We start from the raw sequence: 15,944 nt of genomic DNA on the forward strand, positions 1-15,944 counted from the left end.
CCTACATGCAATTTAAGTGGTTTTCCCCGAATCTATTCATTGTCTATAATTAAATATTCAATGGTTAAGGACTAATTTAATTTCAGTTCAATACTTTTGGACATTGAATGCAAAAGCGTCTGCATTTGATTAAAAACTTACGAGTAAAAAATTTCGAGTTAAAATCCAAACAATAGCAATGGCAACACCGCATTATTACCTAACATGGCTAACATAACCAAACTGGGTTACGTTTAAAAAACAAAAGCTAACTTACCACAACGCCACCTTCGCTCAAGCTGTGTCGATGAGGATTAGTAGACAATCTTAAAAATTCTTCCCTTAGAGCCGTTCTTCTTTTCATACGATCCAGCAATTCCTTCTTTTCTGTTGGAGAAACATCATATTGCTCGGCCATGTTGCTACTGACTACGAGTTAAAAACAACTTTACGTACGTACCAGTTGCACTGTAGTTCCACAGCTCCGCCGCTAAATCTTTCTCTGCCATGACGTGAAGATGTTTATATGGACGGAATTTTATAAATACGATTTACAGCGCTGCCCGTTCCTACAAAAAGACGTACTTTTCATGGAAACTAAAAACTGTACAATAATAATTGTATGTAGACGAAACTACAAAAATACCACGTTTTCTAACTTCAAATCAAAATTGACAGCTATAAGATCAAACTTATTGGGTGACTTTTCTAATCGCATAGGATGATCTGATTTAAACGAATTTCCAAGAGTTAATTGATTCTATGCGACATTTAAATTCGAACACATCGTGGAAGTCTTTTCATTCCACAATGATCCGTTAGGACACCCGTCAAAGTCAAAAGATTATATCGTTCCTACCAAATTTTGAAGTTTTAGCAGCTTTAGCTCATTTAGATGGATGCAGTGATGGTACCTTTAATATACCGGTTGTAGTCCTGTACGTTATGCGGCACGCGATTTTGGTTATCGATGCCCTTCCAGTTACAGATACTTATACAGTTTAACTTTAATGACAGTCATAAATGCTCCATGTCGGTCATTCTAATTTTATTGAGCTGATTGATTTAACGGAATTAAGTAGATTTTGGTATGGTTACAATAATGCTGTCACAATTTTGTCCAGCAATAAAATTCTTTGCCTTAGTTTCCAAGATAATTTCTACCAATCCGATGTATTTGGTCGAAACGTGGCGGATCTCCAAACTATCAATAAAAAATAACACCACCGTATGACCACACTGTCTCTAGGTACATGTAGAGTCACTGTAGTCCTGATCATCGGTTCTTTGTAAAACTAAGGTAGGTATATATGTAAAACGGGCTTTAAGGAGCCATCCGCATAGTAGACGGTTCTGACCAATTTTGGAAACCTTTGCCTTACACCACTTAAGTAAGTATCTCTTGTTAGTAACGGGTTATTCAACAACTGGTTCTTTTTTCTATACGTATTTTTTTGGCAAATCAAGCACCACTACTATCAAACTCAACCGACGTGTCTACTCAGTATTGTTTGCCATTTAATCATGGAAAACCTTAGTTACATTTCAACAACAAATTGTTCAAATTTATTATGAAAATCAGCGTTCTGTAAAGAATGTTTTTCGTCAATAAACAAAATTGTAGTATTGCGCTGCAGAGCAGCCCGAAGAGTTTGAAGTGCTACCGTTATACTTAGCGAAAACAACGTGCTGATGTATGGTTTACGGGCTGGTGGAATCATCGGTCCGTATTTTTTCAAAAATGATGATGGCCGGAACGTAACTGTGAATGGTGCTCGCTATCGAGCCATGGTATCAGACTTTTTGCTATACCTGAAATTCAAGCCCGTGATCTCCACAACATTTGGTTTCAACAAGACGGTGCATCTTGCCATTACACAGCTCGTGAAACAATGAATATTTTGAGAGGTCATTTCGAAGAGCAGCTGATTTCACGTTTTGGACGGGTGAGTGGCCACCTTATAGATAGTGCGCGCGATATTAGGTACGCCAATGGACTTTTTCCTTTGGGGCTACGTCAAATCAAAAGTCTTTGCCATAAACCGACAACGATTGAAGCATTGGAAGCAAACACTGTGCGTATTATTCGTGAGATTCCGGTCGAAATGCTTGAAGGAGTGATAGAAAATTGAGCTCAAACTCTCAAAGAATGGGCCATCAACAACGTAGCTAATTTAAATTAATCGCAAAAAATGTTCTTTCAATTGATAATACAGATTTCATCATTGTATTCAAATTGAATGTGTTTTATGTACTTTTTAAAAAAGGACCAGTTGTTGAATAACTCTTTATAAGGTAAGTATTTTTTTTATAGTATATTATGTACCTATACAGGGTGGTGCCTAGCGCGACGCAGCATAGGAATTTCAATGGTAATTTCTTTATAGTCAATTACTTACTATAAACCCTATTATTTTACAGCAAAAGTCTAAATGCGTTTTTTTCGGAGAAAAAAATACTGCATCTGTTCATACTATTACTCATAATTTTCCGTTTTTCAAACCGTAGAAATCGACAAAATAAAAAGGTTCATTTTACAATAAAAAATCAGATATGCCTTGGAATTACTTAAAAAAACAGCGATAACTTTTCATGATTTGCCTTTGTGACGTATATTAAATTTATACCTACTTGTTTATAAATTAGTTAATATAAATTGTTTATCATGTAGGTATTTAACTGAAAAGAAACAAGAAATGTTAAAGTTGTGCAATGAAGTTCAAAATGTCCGTCAAAACCATCAGGAAAACGACAATACATTCTACGTTTTGGCTGCAGTAGCGGAAAATCCGAATATTTAAGAACAATTCTTCCTCAAATCAATTTCTTTTTCTTCGATTATGTTCTCTGGTTCCGGAAGATGACAAACAAATAATTTCTGATGCAGATGCAGCATTACGTTCTCTTAAAAAAACACTACCCCATAGACGCTTTTTCTTGCATCGGTTAGTTAAAACAGAATTGAATATGAAAATCGTTCGACGTCAAAAAACGATAACTGAGATGCGATATGCGCTATTGTGGTTTGTTAAAAGATTCCAAAGCATCACTGATTTATAAAAATGTAATTTTTTATTTTGTGGATTTCTACCTTAGACCATATAGTACATGGACTGCTATTAGCCCTATGCTTTTAATACAAAATGAGTGGTCACAGATAGAGGGCACTAGTAGTCGTGGGTATGTGAATCTAAGGGTAAACTAAAGTCGTGTAAACACCACTCGTATCACGTAAAGAGTAGCTTTTATAGTAACCGCGTAGTACGGGAAGCTTTAAATACTCTTGATTATCTTCTATACGTCCACAAATAAGAATAGGTTTGCTTTTTTTGGCATATCTAGACGATTAATTAATTGACGTTTGTTAATTTATAGGTTAAGACAGTCTCAAATCGTGTCTAATCGGACAACTTCGGACAGACTCGTTTACCCTGAAACTCACATACCCAGGCGATGTCCTTGACCATATTTTAGTTACAATTAGCAGTCCATGTACTATATGGTCTGAGATTTCTACGGTTTTGAGAAACGGAAAATAAAGCTGGATTCACATGAATAAAGCTGGATTCACATGAATACGAAATCCGACGATACGGTCATCCGAAATGCTTATGATTGGTCAATAGATTGAAATGTCAAGCACATTTCAAATTATTGACCAATCATATAAGCATTTCGGATGACCGTATCGTCGGATTTCGTATTCATCTGAATCCAGCTTAAGTACGAAATCCGACGATACGGTCATCCGAAATGCTTATGATTGGTCAATAGTTTGAAATGTCAAGTACATTTCAAGTGCGCCAAAAGCGCAGTAGGTTTTGCTGCAAGTAGTGCAAGTTCATATCTCCTAGTACTCTTTGAGCTCATCATCGTCACGCGCAACACACAGCAATCGGTGAACAAGGTGGTTGGGGTTGAGTTCAACGCGACAGTGTCTTTGATCGTGGCCATTCTAGATGCTGTAACAAAGGTTGTTTCGTTTTAAGTGGACGTTACTCCCCGTGATTGATTTTATTGCTAGCAAACCAGGTGGAGAACTTCATCACAGTTAACTGTACCTATCATCACCTACTAGACAGCTAGACGAATAACAAAAATAAATCAAATTGGATGCTCGGTTCATTCGCTATGCCATTGAATTTATAGTTTTAAATTCAATGGCTATGCTTAAAATTAGAATATTCCAATAAGGGGCCAGTTTTTCCCAGATAGCGGATTTCCTCCAAAGATAGATTTTTTGGGGAATTTTGGAATTTAAATTAAGACATTGTCTGTAACATTTTTACCAATTTGTAGCTTGTTATTTCAAATGTCCGGGTTCAGCCAAATTTTTGTCTTATTTGCCTAATAATGCCCACCCTGTTTTAATTTTTTTAAAATGTACTTTGTCATTAATAGGGTATTTCTCGCTTTCACTAATAAGTGAATAATTGTGTACATTAAAAAAAATTTGTTGTCACCAGCACAGATACCACCCGTACATGCGCGATTCTCCCCAAAAGCTTTTCAGGTCTTCCTTTTATGTTTTAAGTATATGTGTACCAAATTTGGTTCCAATCGGTTCAGCCTTAAATGAGTTTGATACACTTGCGATTCTGCCCAAAAGCATTTCTATTTAGGTCTAAGAATATGTGCACCAAATTTGGTTCCCATCAGTTCAGCCAGAAATGAGAATACAAACACACCATCGAGATTTTGTTAGATTCGGATTCCTGGTACTTTGAAATGTGTATTTCCATCCAAAAAATTTGGGGGTCATTTTTTACCCAATGCAATGCAATACTTCCTTTACTAACTGTGGGTGGCAATGATAATTATTTATCAAGTAAATTACATACCGAGCTGGGAAGTGGTTCATTACCTACGCCAAGAGCTGAGGTATAAGCGCGAGGCATTGGATATGAACCACTGACCATCGAGGTTTGTATACTATTTTATCCACAATCTGTCTTAAATAGGTAGTATTCCACCAGTGTCACTGTAGCATTGAAATCTAGACAATAGACCACAACAAGAAGCAATGAATAACAACTTAAGGCAATTTAAATCCTTTCTACAACTAAAGATACGTATTTCTGTATGGAAGTCAAATTAGTAGCGATTTTTATTTATTTCTTTGTTTGTTAACCATTTTCACACAAATAATGAATATAACTTAATATAAATTCATGTAAAAAAGCTTTAATAAGAATAAAATTACTAAACTAATGAAAGCACATCAACAGTTTCGATATTTAGCCCAATCTCCATTTGGATTAGAATTTGGTAAAACCCAACCAACAGGAATATTAGACACACTCTCATCTTCTGCAGACAAGAATGTATCCCAACTTTTCCTGTAACAACATAAATTAATGTTAAACAAGAAACCGCATTCTGTTACCTAATTGCTATAAATGTATCCAAATCTTTTTCTGCCACAGCCAGATTAAAGTAAGAAGGTGCGAGAATAGTTTTTGGTCCAAAAAATGCGGACTCCCATTCGTGCATAATATTTCTCTCCTTAGCAATACGTGCGGAATTATTATCTTCGGTTGCAGTTTGCATCAGCATCACTTGTAAAGTTTTCTCCTCTTTACCGTACACTTCAAGAGCACTGTCCCATATTTTCGTTAGATGATTAGTTACTTTTTCAAAAGCATTGTGATCTTCCAAGGACACTTTCTCCCCACGTTGTTTAGCTGCGTGCTCTCTCACTTGCCGCAATTTAACTAAAGAGGCTATTAAAGATAGTGTTTTTCTGGCATCCGATTTTTTCTTCGTTACTTCCGCTAAAACACAATCTGCATCTTTTTTCATGAGTTCTTCCTAAAAGAATGTATTATTAGTCAGGATTTAAGGGTAAATATGTTTTAAGTACCATTTTCGCACGTTCCACTTCATCCTTCATGTTTTCCAGCCATCTGTCTACTTCTTTATGGGCTTTGTCGATTTCCTCTCGTTGTTTGGCAGAGTCAATAGATCGTTGTTGACGTCTTCTTCTCTGGCAATTACGCTTCTTCTTACGTTGTTCCACTGCCTTTAGTATTTTACTCATGGTTTCCTGGCTTTCAAATTGAAACATATGTTTTGAAAATTGTTCTTTTATCAGGCCAATTTCAGTCGTCTTTTTTGTCCACTCTGCAGACGACATCGTTGATGCATTTTTCTTTAAATACTCTTGCAAAGATTGAAGATTGTTTAATATTTGCACACAATTCCTTAGAGAGTTACGCACAGAGTGTATTTGAATGTTGTTAGTTTTGTATACGGTGGATCGTGTTGGTTTTATCTCGATTGTTGAATTTAAGTTGATTTGAATTTTACCAATTTTCGACAACCAAGTTTCTATCCATAATTCATCATCCGATTTTGTTTCTATCACGTTTGCTGGTAAAGATAAGTCGTACAACTGCAGGGAATTTGAGTCGTTGGAAGTTTGATGAATAGGTACGGTGTTATGGTAAGCGTAGCTTAATCGTGGATCCGATACTGAATATGAAGGGTAGTTATAGTTTTGTGTGTGCGTAAGCGAGTGGGAAGCTGAAAAAGTATTTGAATTGTTATAATAGTCCATTATAGTAACTAATTAGGGGTAATCAACAATCTTGATTTGGTAATTGTAACTTAGCGTCTTCAATAATTTTAACAGCAGTTTGATAATCTTCTAAGTCCTTCAAGTCAAGTTCGTTCTCAATGATGTTTTTTAATTCTTCGATTGCTTTGGCCAATTTACGTTGACAATCCGGTACCATCATCAGCGACTCTTGCAGTACCTCTTCTTGTTTTCTTATATCGTATTCGTCTTTTCCTTCTTGTTTAAACTTTTCGATTCTAGCGCGTTGTTGTTCAGCTTCTTCCTCGTAAACTACTTTTTCTTTAGCTAATCGTCTCACAACACCTGTCTTAATTTTTAATGTTTTTAAACGTGGGTCGGCCATTACAGATTAAAAAACATACGTACGATTTACGAAAACACAAACCCCACCAACTTGTCTAATTTAACTTTGAAAATCTATTAAGTATAATAATTTACAAGAAGAACAGCAACAAATTAATCAATAAACAAATTACTGAAAGAAGTAAAAAATTGGAATGAATCATAGATATGTAACAGCGTTGCCAAATCTTACACATTTCTGTCCATGCAAAAATCTTCGTTAATTATTTGACCAACTGAACGTCAGTTTGACATGTCGGGGTGAATACATTGTATATTCGAAAGCTGCCAATGATTGATCAAATCTTTAATTTGGTATTAAAAAATCGTCCAGATTTTGTACTTTTCAAAAAGTACTTTTCAACATTAACGGCCGGTTTCACACAGCATACGTTGTCTGGCCAGTTTGGAAAACAAAGGCATGTACTTAATTGGATGTTTTTTCAAAGAATTACATCATTCTTTGCAAAAACATCTAATCACTGTTAGCTGAAAACACAGGCCGTAATAGTGGTTTAGGAACAGATTTTAAATGCAATGGACTTCATGACGAGTACTATTTTCTAGCCAGGAGAGAATGGTTTAATATAGATTATAGAGCAAGATCTCAGGACCGTCAGACGTTACTTATTTTTTAATGGACAATCGAGTAGTGTTACTGTGTACAGTGAACGTATACATATTCCCTGGCCTGGGCCGATGACCAATCCTCAGGCACCAGGTGCTACAGCTACAGGTACGTAAAAATTGTACTCACTTTACATACAGTCTGAGGACTGATTCTTACGCATGATGTAGTAGGGAATATTGTAAACAATTAGAAATTAATACTGCCAAATACCTTCTGTCGGCAGTATCCATTGCCAGACACTTTAAATATCGAAAGCGCGCTATACGTGTACTACGTACATAATAAATAATAAATAATAAATAATAAATAATAAATAATAAATAATAAATAATAAATAATAAATAATAAATAATAAATAATAAATAATAAATAATAAATAATAAATAATAAATAATAATATCACCGATATCTTTTTTAAGAGATCCGTGCATAATATGCATTCTCAATCGTTTTCTTGCTCTATAGGTATTGTAGCCGTTACGCCTTTGGCCACTGAACTCAGTTAGATCAGTGGAATGCACCCATTATAAGTTGCAACTCAGCCAGATATATGAACTCAGCCTACAAGCGTCAGCGTCGTCGTTTTCATGTGAAGCTAACCTTAAATTGTTGGTATTTATTTTCGTGTTCATAATAAAGATAATATTACTCTGACATCGTGTCGTTGTTTTAATTTAATGGCTGGAATCGATATAATAATAGAAGAGAAAAAGGAAGATTCTGTTGATCGACAGAAAGTAATAATTCCGTAATCTGTTTCAATTTTTTTTACTATGTGTTGTAGGTATGCCCTTTTCTGCTTCGTGTGTTCGTCTCTACCACGGGACATCACCATAAAATGTCCGAATATAACAAGGGGAACGTGCCGCAGAATGAGCTACAAATTTATACATGGAAAGATGCTACATTAAATGAATTGGCACTTTTAGTTAAGGAAGTCAATCCAGAAGCTAGACGTAAAGGAACAAAATTTTCCTTTGCACTCGTGTATCCTGATATTCGTACACCGATGTACCGTATGCGAGAAATTGGCAGCACAATGGCTGGGCAAAAAGGGCCTGATGATTTGAAAACATTGTTGCAAGCTAGACTATCTGTTGGGGACTATATGGATATTGCAATCACACCAGCTGATTCATGGAATGCAAATGCAAGAAAAAACTATTCCCAGTCGTACACTAATCATAGACAAAGACAATATTGAGTATTAGATATTCATTAAGTTGCATTCTCATAAACTGTAATTTCTGAAATTATAAAGCTAAGTTTAAGCAAAATTTCAAATTATTTATTACATTTACTACAAAACCAAAACTTTAAAAAGGCACCTGAACAATAAATCAATGGGAAAATAGCTGACACACCTTCAGGTGGCGTCTCAAAAGTAGAGGGTAGTCTACAGTCATCTTCATTATGAAGTCTGGCAATCGCCAACGTTCTTATTTTGGAAATGCTGAACGCTTAACTAACTTGTATCTACACTGTGATTCAAGTGAAACCCTTACCTACACAAAATTTAAATTCAATGGTACAACCTATTAACAAATTCGTTTGCTTCCTTTGTTCCCTCAAAAACAAAAAGCAGAGGTGAAATAAATTATTTGCAAAAATTAACAGGTTTTCTTGTACTGCTGGTTGTCTCATCAGTCCAAAATTGTTGTAATTAGACAATAAGTAAACATGAACCATCAAGAGTTTCAACGCAAGTTGAATCTCGCCAAAGACATGCCTTATGGATCTGAATCTTGTTATCAGAATTTCGTCACAACACGCCAGATTCTGAAGGGCGCACATTGGATGTTTACGGAATTGAAAGGAGCCGTCCATCTGCGCCCGTATCAGCTAGGGAAAATGAAAACAAAATTCAAAAATTAATAGGTGTCTTCTCCAATCGGCAAGTAATAATACGCCTGTAAAAATTTACGCAATTTGTCCCAGTAGATTTTGAGTTATCGTGGTAACAAGCTTTTTTCTGAGATGAAAACAATACCCACCCATAGATGGGTGCGGAAAAGTAAAATGAAACCTGTATCAAAATATACCGTTAGAGGGTTTCATGATCGATTAGGTTAATTGCCATAAATTTCCCAAATTTTGAGAACTTCCTATAACGGTGACATCTTATTAGGCTAGGCGCGCACTTGCGATTTTCTGTCATACGATTGTAGTCGCAAAAATAAATCGGGGAACTTATAATACGATTGCACGCACATGCGACGGAAAAACAATACGCCATTCAATAAATGTCGATTTAGGCCTTTGCCATTTTCGAATCATCTCCAAAAACTTTTCGGCTGTCGAGACCATTCAAGAGAACATCTGTTTCAAATTTCAATCAAATCGGTCGGGTAGTTTCGACTGCAACCTAGTTTGCAAGAATTATAGGGCATCGAATACGGCATGCACATACATACCTACAGACATTTTTTAAAAACACTTTTTTAGATTCCTGGGACGTTGAAACGTCGACCTCTCACAATAGAAACTATGAAATTCAATCAGTCCATTCTTCTAGTTTTCAGGACCACATTATTTAATTTCGCGCGTTTAAAACTTGGTGCTATTGTTCGTATTTACCATTTCTAATAGTTTCTAAGTCATAAGTTATACCTTAATTGTAACTGAGGGTCGTCAATAACTTTAATTCGCGCATTTAAACCTCTCTTGCACCCCCAACAACTGTGTCTGTGTCCATGATAAAGATTTTTATCATAGAAGATATGATGATGGTAAATTTAGAAAAAAAGATGCGCAGTTAAAGAGTTATTATCATGGTTTAAACAAAACCCGAAAATTCCAATTACTTCCGATGATATGCCCGAAAAACAGAAATTTCTCAATTTCGTGTTTATTTTTTTCTGACGTTATTAGAACAGATACAAAAAAAACACTTTCTCATTGCCATTTTTTGAGCTCTACAAGACATCGTTAAAACTACAATACGACGTTTCGTTTCGAAGAAATCATCAACTTTATTTTTTTATATGGCCCATAAAAATAGTACATACTGTATTGAGTAGCTTTTTTTTTTATTATGAATAATAGAATGATGTAAGTCACATAAATAACTAACGTCGGAACTGTTCGTTACTACAACAGAATGGTGCACCCGCACACAAAGCCGTATAACTATCGGCATTGTTTCAAGTTGTAATGATGTGAAATTTAATAACATTACTTCTTAATTGGACTCATGTAGGTATCCGGACTTAATCTAAATTTCTAGCAGGAGAGGGCGGTAGTTTCGGAGACGTCATGTTTGTTGACATTCCCACTACACTCTCACACCCAAGGACTATATACTAATATAAACAAAGCCGAAAAACAATAGCGACCTTTCTTACATCGTGAAGAGTATATCTATCAATGTTGAAAGCGATCGGACGTTTAACACAAAGTTATCGTGCACACGGACAAACTGGCGGACAGACAGACAGACGGGCGGACAGACAGCAATACAAAATTATAAACGATCTCGAGGATTAGCTATCGAGATACAACTCCCTGTGTTCCGGGACGTAGGCAACCAAACATACACAGATTGTCTTGGCCAAAGAGTACACTATGGGTACTCTTTGGTCTTGGCGAACAGGAGGTGGTTTGAAGGGAGGTTTTAGAGGTCCGTGGGTTACGAAGAGGCGAAGGGTAGCCTGTAACCGCTAGGGCCGTTACAAAGTATTTAAATAATGCTATCGGACAAATTTCCTGGAAAATGGAAAAAAGGGGATAGTTAGGGAAACGGCCGAACGAATTATCTTTATGCCCAAGAAGCGAATTTGGTGCATGTTGTGTTTAACTTAGGGACATTGTTAGCGTAATTTTCCCAAATGATGGGAAAAGGAAATTGTTGGCAATTTGTCCGTATGTCCACTCGCTCGTTTTTCAACATTTTGATGGAGAGTGGTACTGTGATGCGAGTAGTATTTTGGGTGGACTTACAATACTGTTAGGGAGCGAACTCATAGGTAGGATTAAAAGTGAGCGTCAAGATTAACGAGCGAAAATTTCCGCCCACTTGGGAAAAAGACTCCCTTACCTACAACATTGCTTTATATACCTACTCATATTTCTAGGCTTAAGTTTAGTTCCGTAAGCGAAGTTGTATGCATGGCCTAATAAGAGTATATTAGGCCAGGGTTGTATGTAAGTCCACTAGTCATTGAAAATTTTTTAATCAATGAGTTAGTGTAAGAAATACCTAGTGTAAGGTTCTAATAAAGGGAAAAGCGTGAAAAGCATTTCGTTCTTATTTCCAACCACTCCCAACTAGGGCTTGCTGGTTTCAACAAATACCTAGACAAATACCTTCGATTAGGTAGCGCTAATTATATGAAGCGCCCTTAAAAGTGAGAAAACCAGGTGTCGCAATATTAATCGTTGTCATAGATAATAATAGACTTTAATCGCTAAAATCAGCTTAAACTTGTTTGTGCAATAATATTATATTTCGAACATACCTACTAATAAGTTAAATAAATACAGCAAACGAGCTCCTGGGTATGGCTTGGTTTAGCATTATGTATTGTATGGCTAAAGCTGTGCTCATTTTGAATGTCATGCAATTCGGTTCATAACGAACGGAGATGGTAAAAGGGCGTTCCTTATTTTATGGCCTACATTGCCAATTCACGAACTCCGATCTACAAATTTGATAAAGAATCCACCTACAACATTTCATCGCATTCGATCCATTCATTTTTGAGATATCGTGCTAACGGACGGACAGACAGACAGACGCCGCAAAATTATAAACTCGCTAGGAGCTCGTTAATAAAGGACTTTGAGAAAATGCGACTATTACCACTTTTTAAAAGATTACGGGGGGGGGGGGGGGTAGGTTAAGTTTTAAAAAATAAAACGTGCACTTTTTCCGCTCTTGATGTCTGTCTGTCTGTCTCTTTTTTTTAATAATTTAAGGGGATGGTGGAATGTCTTAGGCCATGGCCTTACGCACCCCTCCGCCTGAAGAGGAAAAATCTATGGCGGAGGTATAGTGTGGGGCTTGCACCCACTAAACTACTTCCCCCTTCGCGGGTATCGCCAGGAGCATTCTTCCGCGAATGTACATTTATGTTTCTTCTTGATGGCCTTATGCGGTCCCCTCTGGCTTCCCTTTCTCTTGTCCCTATTATTTTGATAATCATCGTCGCTATGGTCTGCCAATTATACCTCGATTTTAACATTATATATTATTAATTAAAAAAAGTTGGCCAATTTCGCTGAAATTTTGCAGGTGGATTTTTTTATCAAATTTGTAGATTCGAGTTCGTGAATTGACAATGCAGGCCAACAAATACGGAATGCTCTTTTGACATCTTTGTTAGTTGTAAACCGAATTGAATGAAATGAGCTTAGCTTTATCCATAAGACGCAATTCCGAAATTTGGGTCCAATCGATTCAAAATTCACAGTGCCCTATTGCCATCTCGGTCATTTATGAACCGAATTGAATGAAATTCAAAGTGGGCATAGCTGTAGTCATATAATATAGTCCAAGAGCTGGTAGACATTTTTGGGTAGGTATTTGAGGCACGCTGAAAACTTCTCCAACACTTCTCCAATAATCCCCAAACATAGAAATGCAGACCTGGCTGAGGAGTGGCGGGGCTAACACTTTGCCAGGGGCCTTCAAAGTTTGAAAAAAATAATGTCATTGATTTGTGAATCAATTTCAGACATATACAAACATACGCTAAAACGCTGCAACAACTATCAAGTAGGTATGCGAAATCGATAAAAAAAACTTGTCTGAAATTGATTGACAAATCAATGACACAGGGCCAAGGGACTCCTGATTTGAAGTGTATATACTGGCAGCAATAAATACATGAACACCTAGTGTACTTTGATCACTGTTGACGAAAGTTTCAGGAGAATTGTTTTTATTTCGGTATAAAAAACGATGAAAATTTCAACATTCGCATTCAGATACTCGACTGGGCATACATTCTTTTTTCAAACGTTGAAGGCGCCTGGCAAGGTGTTAGCCCCGCTTCTCCTCAGCCAGGTCTGCATTTCTGTGTTTGGGTATTATTGGAGAAGTGGTGGACAAGTTTTCAGCGTGCCTCAAATACTTACCCAAAAATGTCTACCAGCTCTCCTACTAATACGCAATTCCCAAATTGTCAATTGGAGTCATTCGATCAGAAACTAAAAAAAATTATTTCATGTTTGTATTCTCGTTAAGGCATGAAATGTCCATAAGGGCTATTAAAATCGAAAAAACAAATTTGAATCTTGAAAGAATTTTATAAAGGATGGCGGTTATGCTCAAAATTGATTTTGATAATGCTCTGTAAAGTGATTTTTGCTCACGTGCAAGCTTCACAAATTTAAATCTTGAGCGTTTAGCTGTATTGGATTAAGTAGTGGCATTGAATAAAAAATAGTGTTTTTATTCAATGGTAGTGGATAGTTATTATGGTTTTCAAATATGGATTAAGTATTAAATGCTGTTTACATCTCTGAATGCGATCATTGTGGACGGTAAAACGCTATAGTTAAAAGCAATAATTATGCGTTTGCACAATGTAGGTATAGGTAAAGTGCCTATATAGGTACATTAGTTCAATACAGTAAATGACGCTTCTCCATGCAGTAGGTAAACGAGATATATGAATGTATACCCCTCCAGGAAATAATTAGTAATTAATACAATTTCACTATAATTGGTATTTATGTCAAGTACAGTAAATAATATCGATATAGGTACGTACAAGAGACAGAAAATAAAGAAACACCATTGAGTGTGAAAGTGGATGTTGCTGGTTGGCATGGGTTGGGTGGAATGCAGTGGGGTGTGCCATATATAAACCGCATTAAAGAACAAATTTTAGTTGATTATGACATCAAATTATGTGCTATTAAAAATATGAGTTCGCAAAATATTTGTTGTTGTGCGTTATTGGTGAGTGTCGATTTATTTTTGAAAATACGAATAATAGTGCATTGTTCTGATAAAAAAATTAACAAAATTTGGAAAAGTGTATCAATTTCTCTTTATATTTTAAAGTAGTAAAGCTACCAATAAAAACGTGATCGCGGTTTAATCAAATAGAAACTTAACTATAAAACGATAGTAAAAGTGTAATGGTAATTGCGATTTTAACTCTTTGGAATACGCAACCTTGACTTTCACCGTTTATAACGGTCCTCAAATTTAATTAAATGGGATATTTTTTGTTAGGTACAAATTTCAATGTTAAATTAATGCGGTTACCTAGATTTTTGTATAAATGTTTGAAATTTGAATTTAATTTACAAAATGTGGTGTCCTCTTATGTAAGAAATGTTAAAACCTGCCGGAAACTTTCTCGAATTTAAATATGTGTATTTATTCCTATTATCAAATTAAAATATTGACGATACCTTGAAGATTCTTTTGTTCTGACATTTCAATTTTTGCCATTGTATAGTTTAATATTTGAAATAAAAAGATTATTTTTAATGTAAAAAAGAGGGGACAATTCATGAAATTTAGACCATAAAGATTCAGGTACCTACGTATTGTCAATTAATATTTATGGTCGGTTTCACAAAACATTATTCAGGTTAACCGTTAACCAATCATTGCAAATATTGAAATGTGAGTGCATTTTTTAATCATTGATTAACCACGATCATCGCTGTGCATTAATTAGTTTTATGAATTTAGTTTTCAGGTTACCTACATTGCTATCTAATCATAATTGTCAATACTTTTCCCAGGAAAGTTGTAGTAACGTTCTACCTTAGTAAGAAAACAAGGGGTTGTGTTCTCTCTTGTTTCAACTAAGCCCAATTCAGATATATAGGTAATTCATTAATGTGCCGGTTTCGCCATGTTGATATAACCTTTGTGTTTGGAAATCAATCGTTGTTTTGTACATTACGTGATTAAACTTTCTTGGAAAGCTTAGGAAACACTGCATCAGCATAACCGTTAGACCATACTAAGCTGCACATTAACCTGCATCACATAGTCGCTCACAATCATAGTGCTTTTACACTAAGGTAAAGCAACCGATGAACTTGCGAGAAAATACATCATTGCGACTAAATTTAATAAATGCAGATTTAAACTGTTTTAGTTATTAACATTTAGGTGGTTTTTCATACCTCAGAGGTATCAGATGGGTACACATACTTAACTGTCAAATAGAGCTAACGATACAATGAAAACCCGGACTTAAAAGTGATAAGTACCTTAATTTTGTCATTTATTTTATGTAACTCTATGTGACGTGTATAATAAAGATTGCAGAAGATAAAATTTAGTGCATCTAATTTATGACACTTGAGCAGGAAGTGTCTTATCTTCAGTCATACCACTTCGTTGAAGGTTGTATTGTACACACACCCAGTAATTGAAAATAAAATTGGAAATATGAGTAATAGAGAAATGGGTTAACCGTTAACATTTGGAATGCATAA

At 35.7% G+C, this 15,944-nt stretch overlaps 4 protein-coding genes and 1 long non-coding RNA gene across 5 annotated transcripts in view; 2 read left to right on the top strand and 3 right to left on the bottom strand.

Moving 5' to 3' along the window:
- Positions 1 to 439: 439 nt before the first annotated feature.
- On the bottom strand, positions 440 to 697 carry LOC116164588. Its single transcript, XR_004143942.1, has 2 exons — positions 626 to 697; positions 440 to 576 (listed from the first exon to the last, which is right to left on the bottom strand). It is a non-coding gene; the product is annotated as an uncharacterized LOC116164588 (long non-coding RNA).
- Positions 698 to 5,147: 4,450 nt separating this feature from the next.
- Positions 5,148 to 6,570, bottom strand: LOC116163631. The gene is made up of 3 exons (XM_031477663.1): positions 5,843 to 6,570; positions 5,366 to 5,790; positions 5,148 to 5,318 (listed from the first exon to the last, which is right to left on the bottom strand). The coding sequence occupies exons 1-3, from the start codon at positions 6,536 to 6,538 to the stop codon at positions 5,201 to 5,203; spliced, it is 1,239 nt and encodes a 412-aa protein (XP_031333523.1). The 5' UTR covers positions 6,539 to 6,570; the 3' UTR covers positions 5,148 to 5,200.
- On the bottom strand, positions 6,528 to 7,076 carry LOC116163633 (tubulin-specific chaperone A). Its single transcript, XM_031477665.1, has one exon. It carries the CDS (start codon positions 6,900 to 6,902, stop codon positions 6,561 to 6,563), a length of 342 nt encoding a protein of 113 aa, XP_031333525.1. The 5' UTR covers positions 6,903 to 7,076; the 3' UTR covers positions 6,528 to 6,560.
- A 1,005-nt stretch (positions 7,077 to 8,081) lies between these two features.
- LOC116163632 (histone deacetylase complex subunit SAP18-like) lies at positions 8,082 to 8,840 on the top strand. The gene is made up of 2 exons (XM_031477664.1): positions 8,082 to 8,269; positions 8,317 to 8,840. The coding sequence occupies exons 1-2, from the start codon at positions 8,210 to 8,212 to the stop codon at positions 8,734 to 8,736; spliced, it is 480 nt and encodes a 159-aa protein (XP_031333524.1). The 5' UTR covers positions 8,082 to 8,209; the 3' UTR covers positions 8,737 to 8,840.
- Positions 8,841 to 14,339: 5,499 nt separating this feature from the next.
- The window catches only part of LOC116162943, an 80,244-nt gene continuing 78,639 nt past the window's right edge, over positions 14,340 to 15,944 (top strand). The window contains exon 1 of the mRNA XM_031476719.1: positions 14,340 to 14,439. Coding sequence (XP_031332579.1) covers positions 14,404 to 14,439 — 36 coding nt within the window. The 5' untranslated portion in view covers positions 14,340 to 14,403. The remainder of the gene's footprint in view (positions 14,440 to 15,944) is intronic.

This window comes from Photinus pyralis, unplaced genomic scaffold, assembly GCF_008802855.1.
Source record: "Photinus pyralis isolate 1611_PpyrPB1 unplaced genomic scaffold, Ppyr1.3 Ppyr1.4_LG2, whole genome shotgun sequence".
NCBI lineage: Eukaryota > Metazoa > Arthropoda > Insecta > Coleoptera > Lampyridae > Photinus > Photinus pyralis.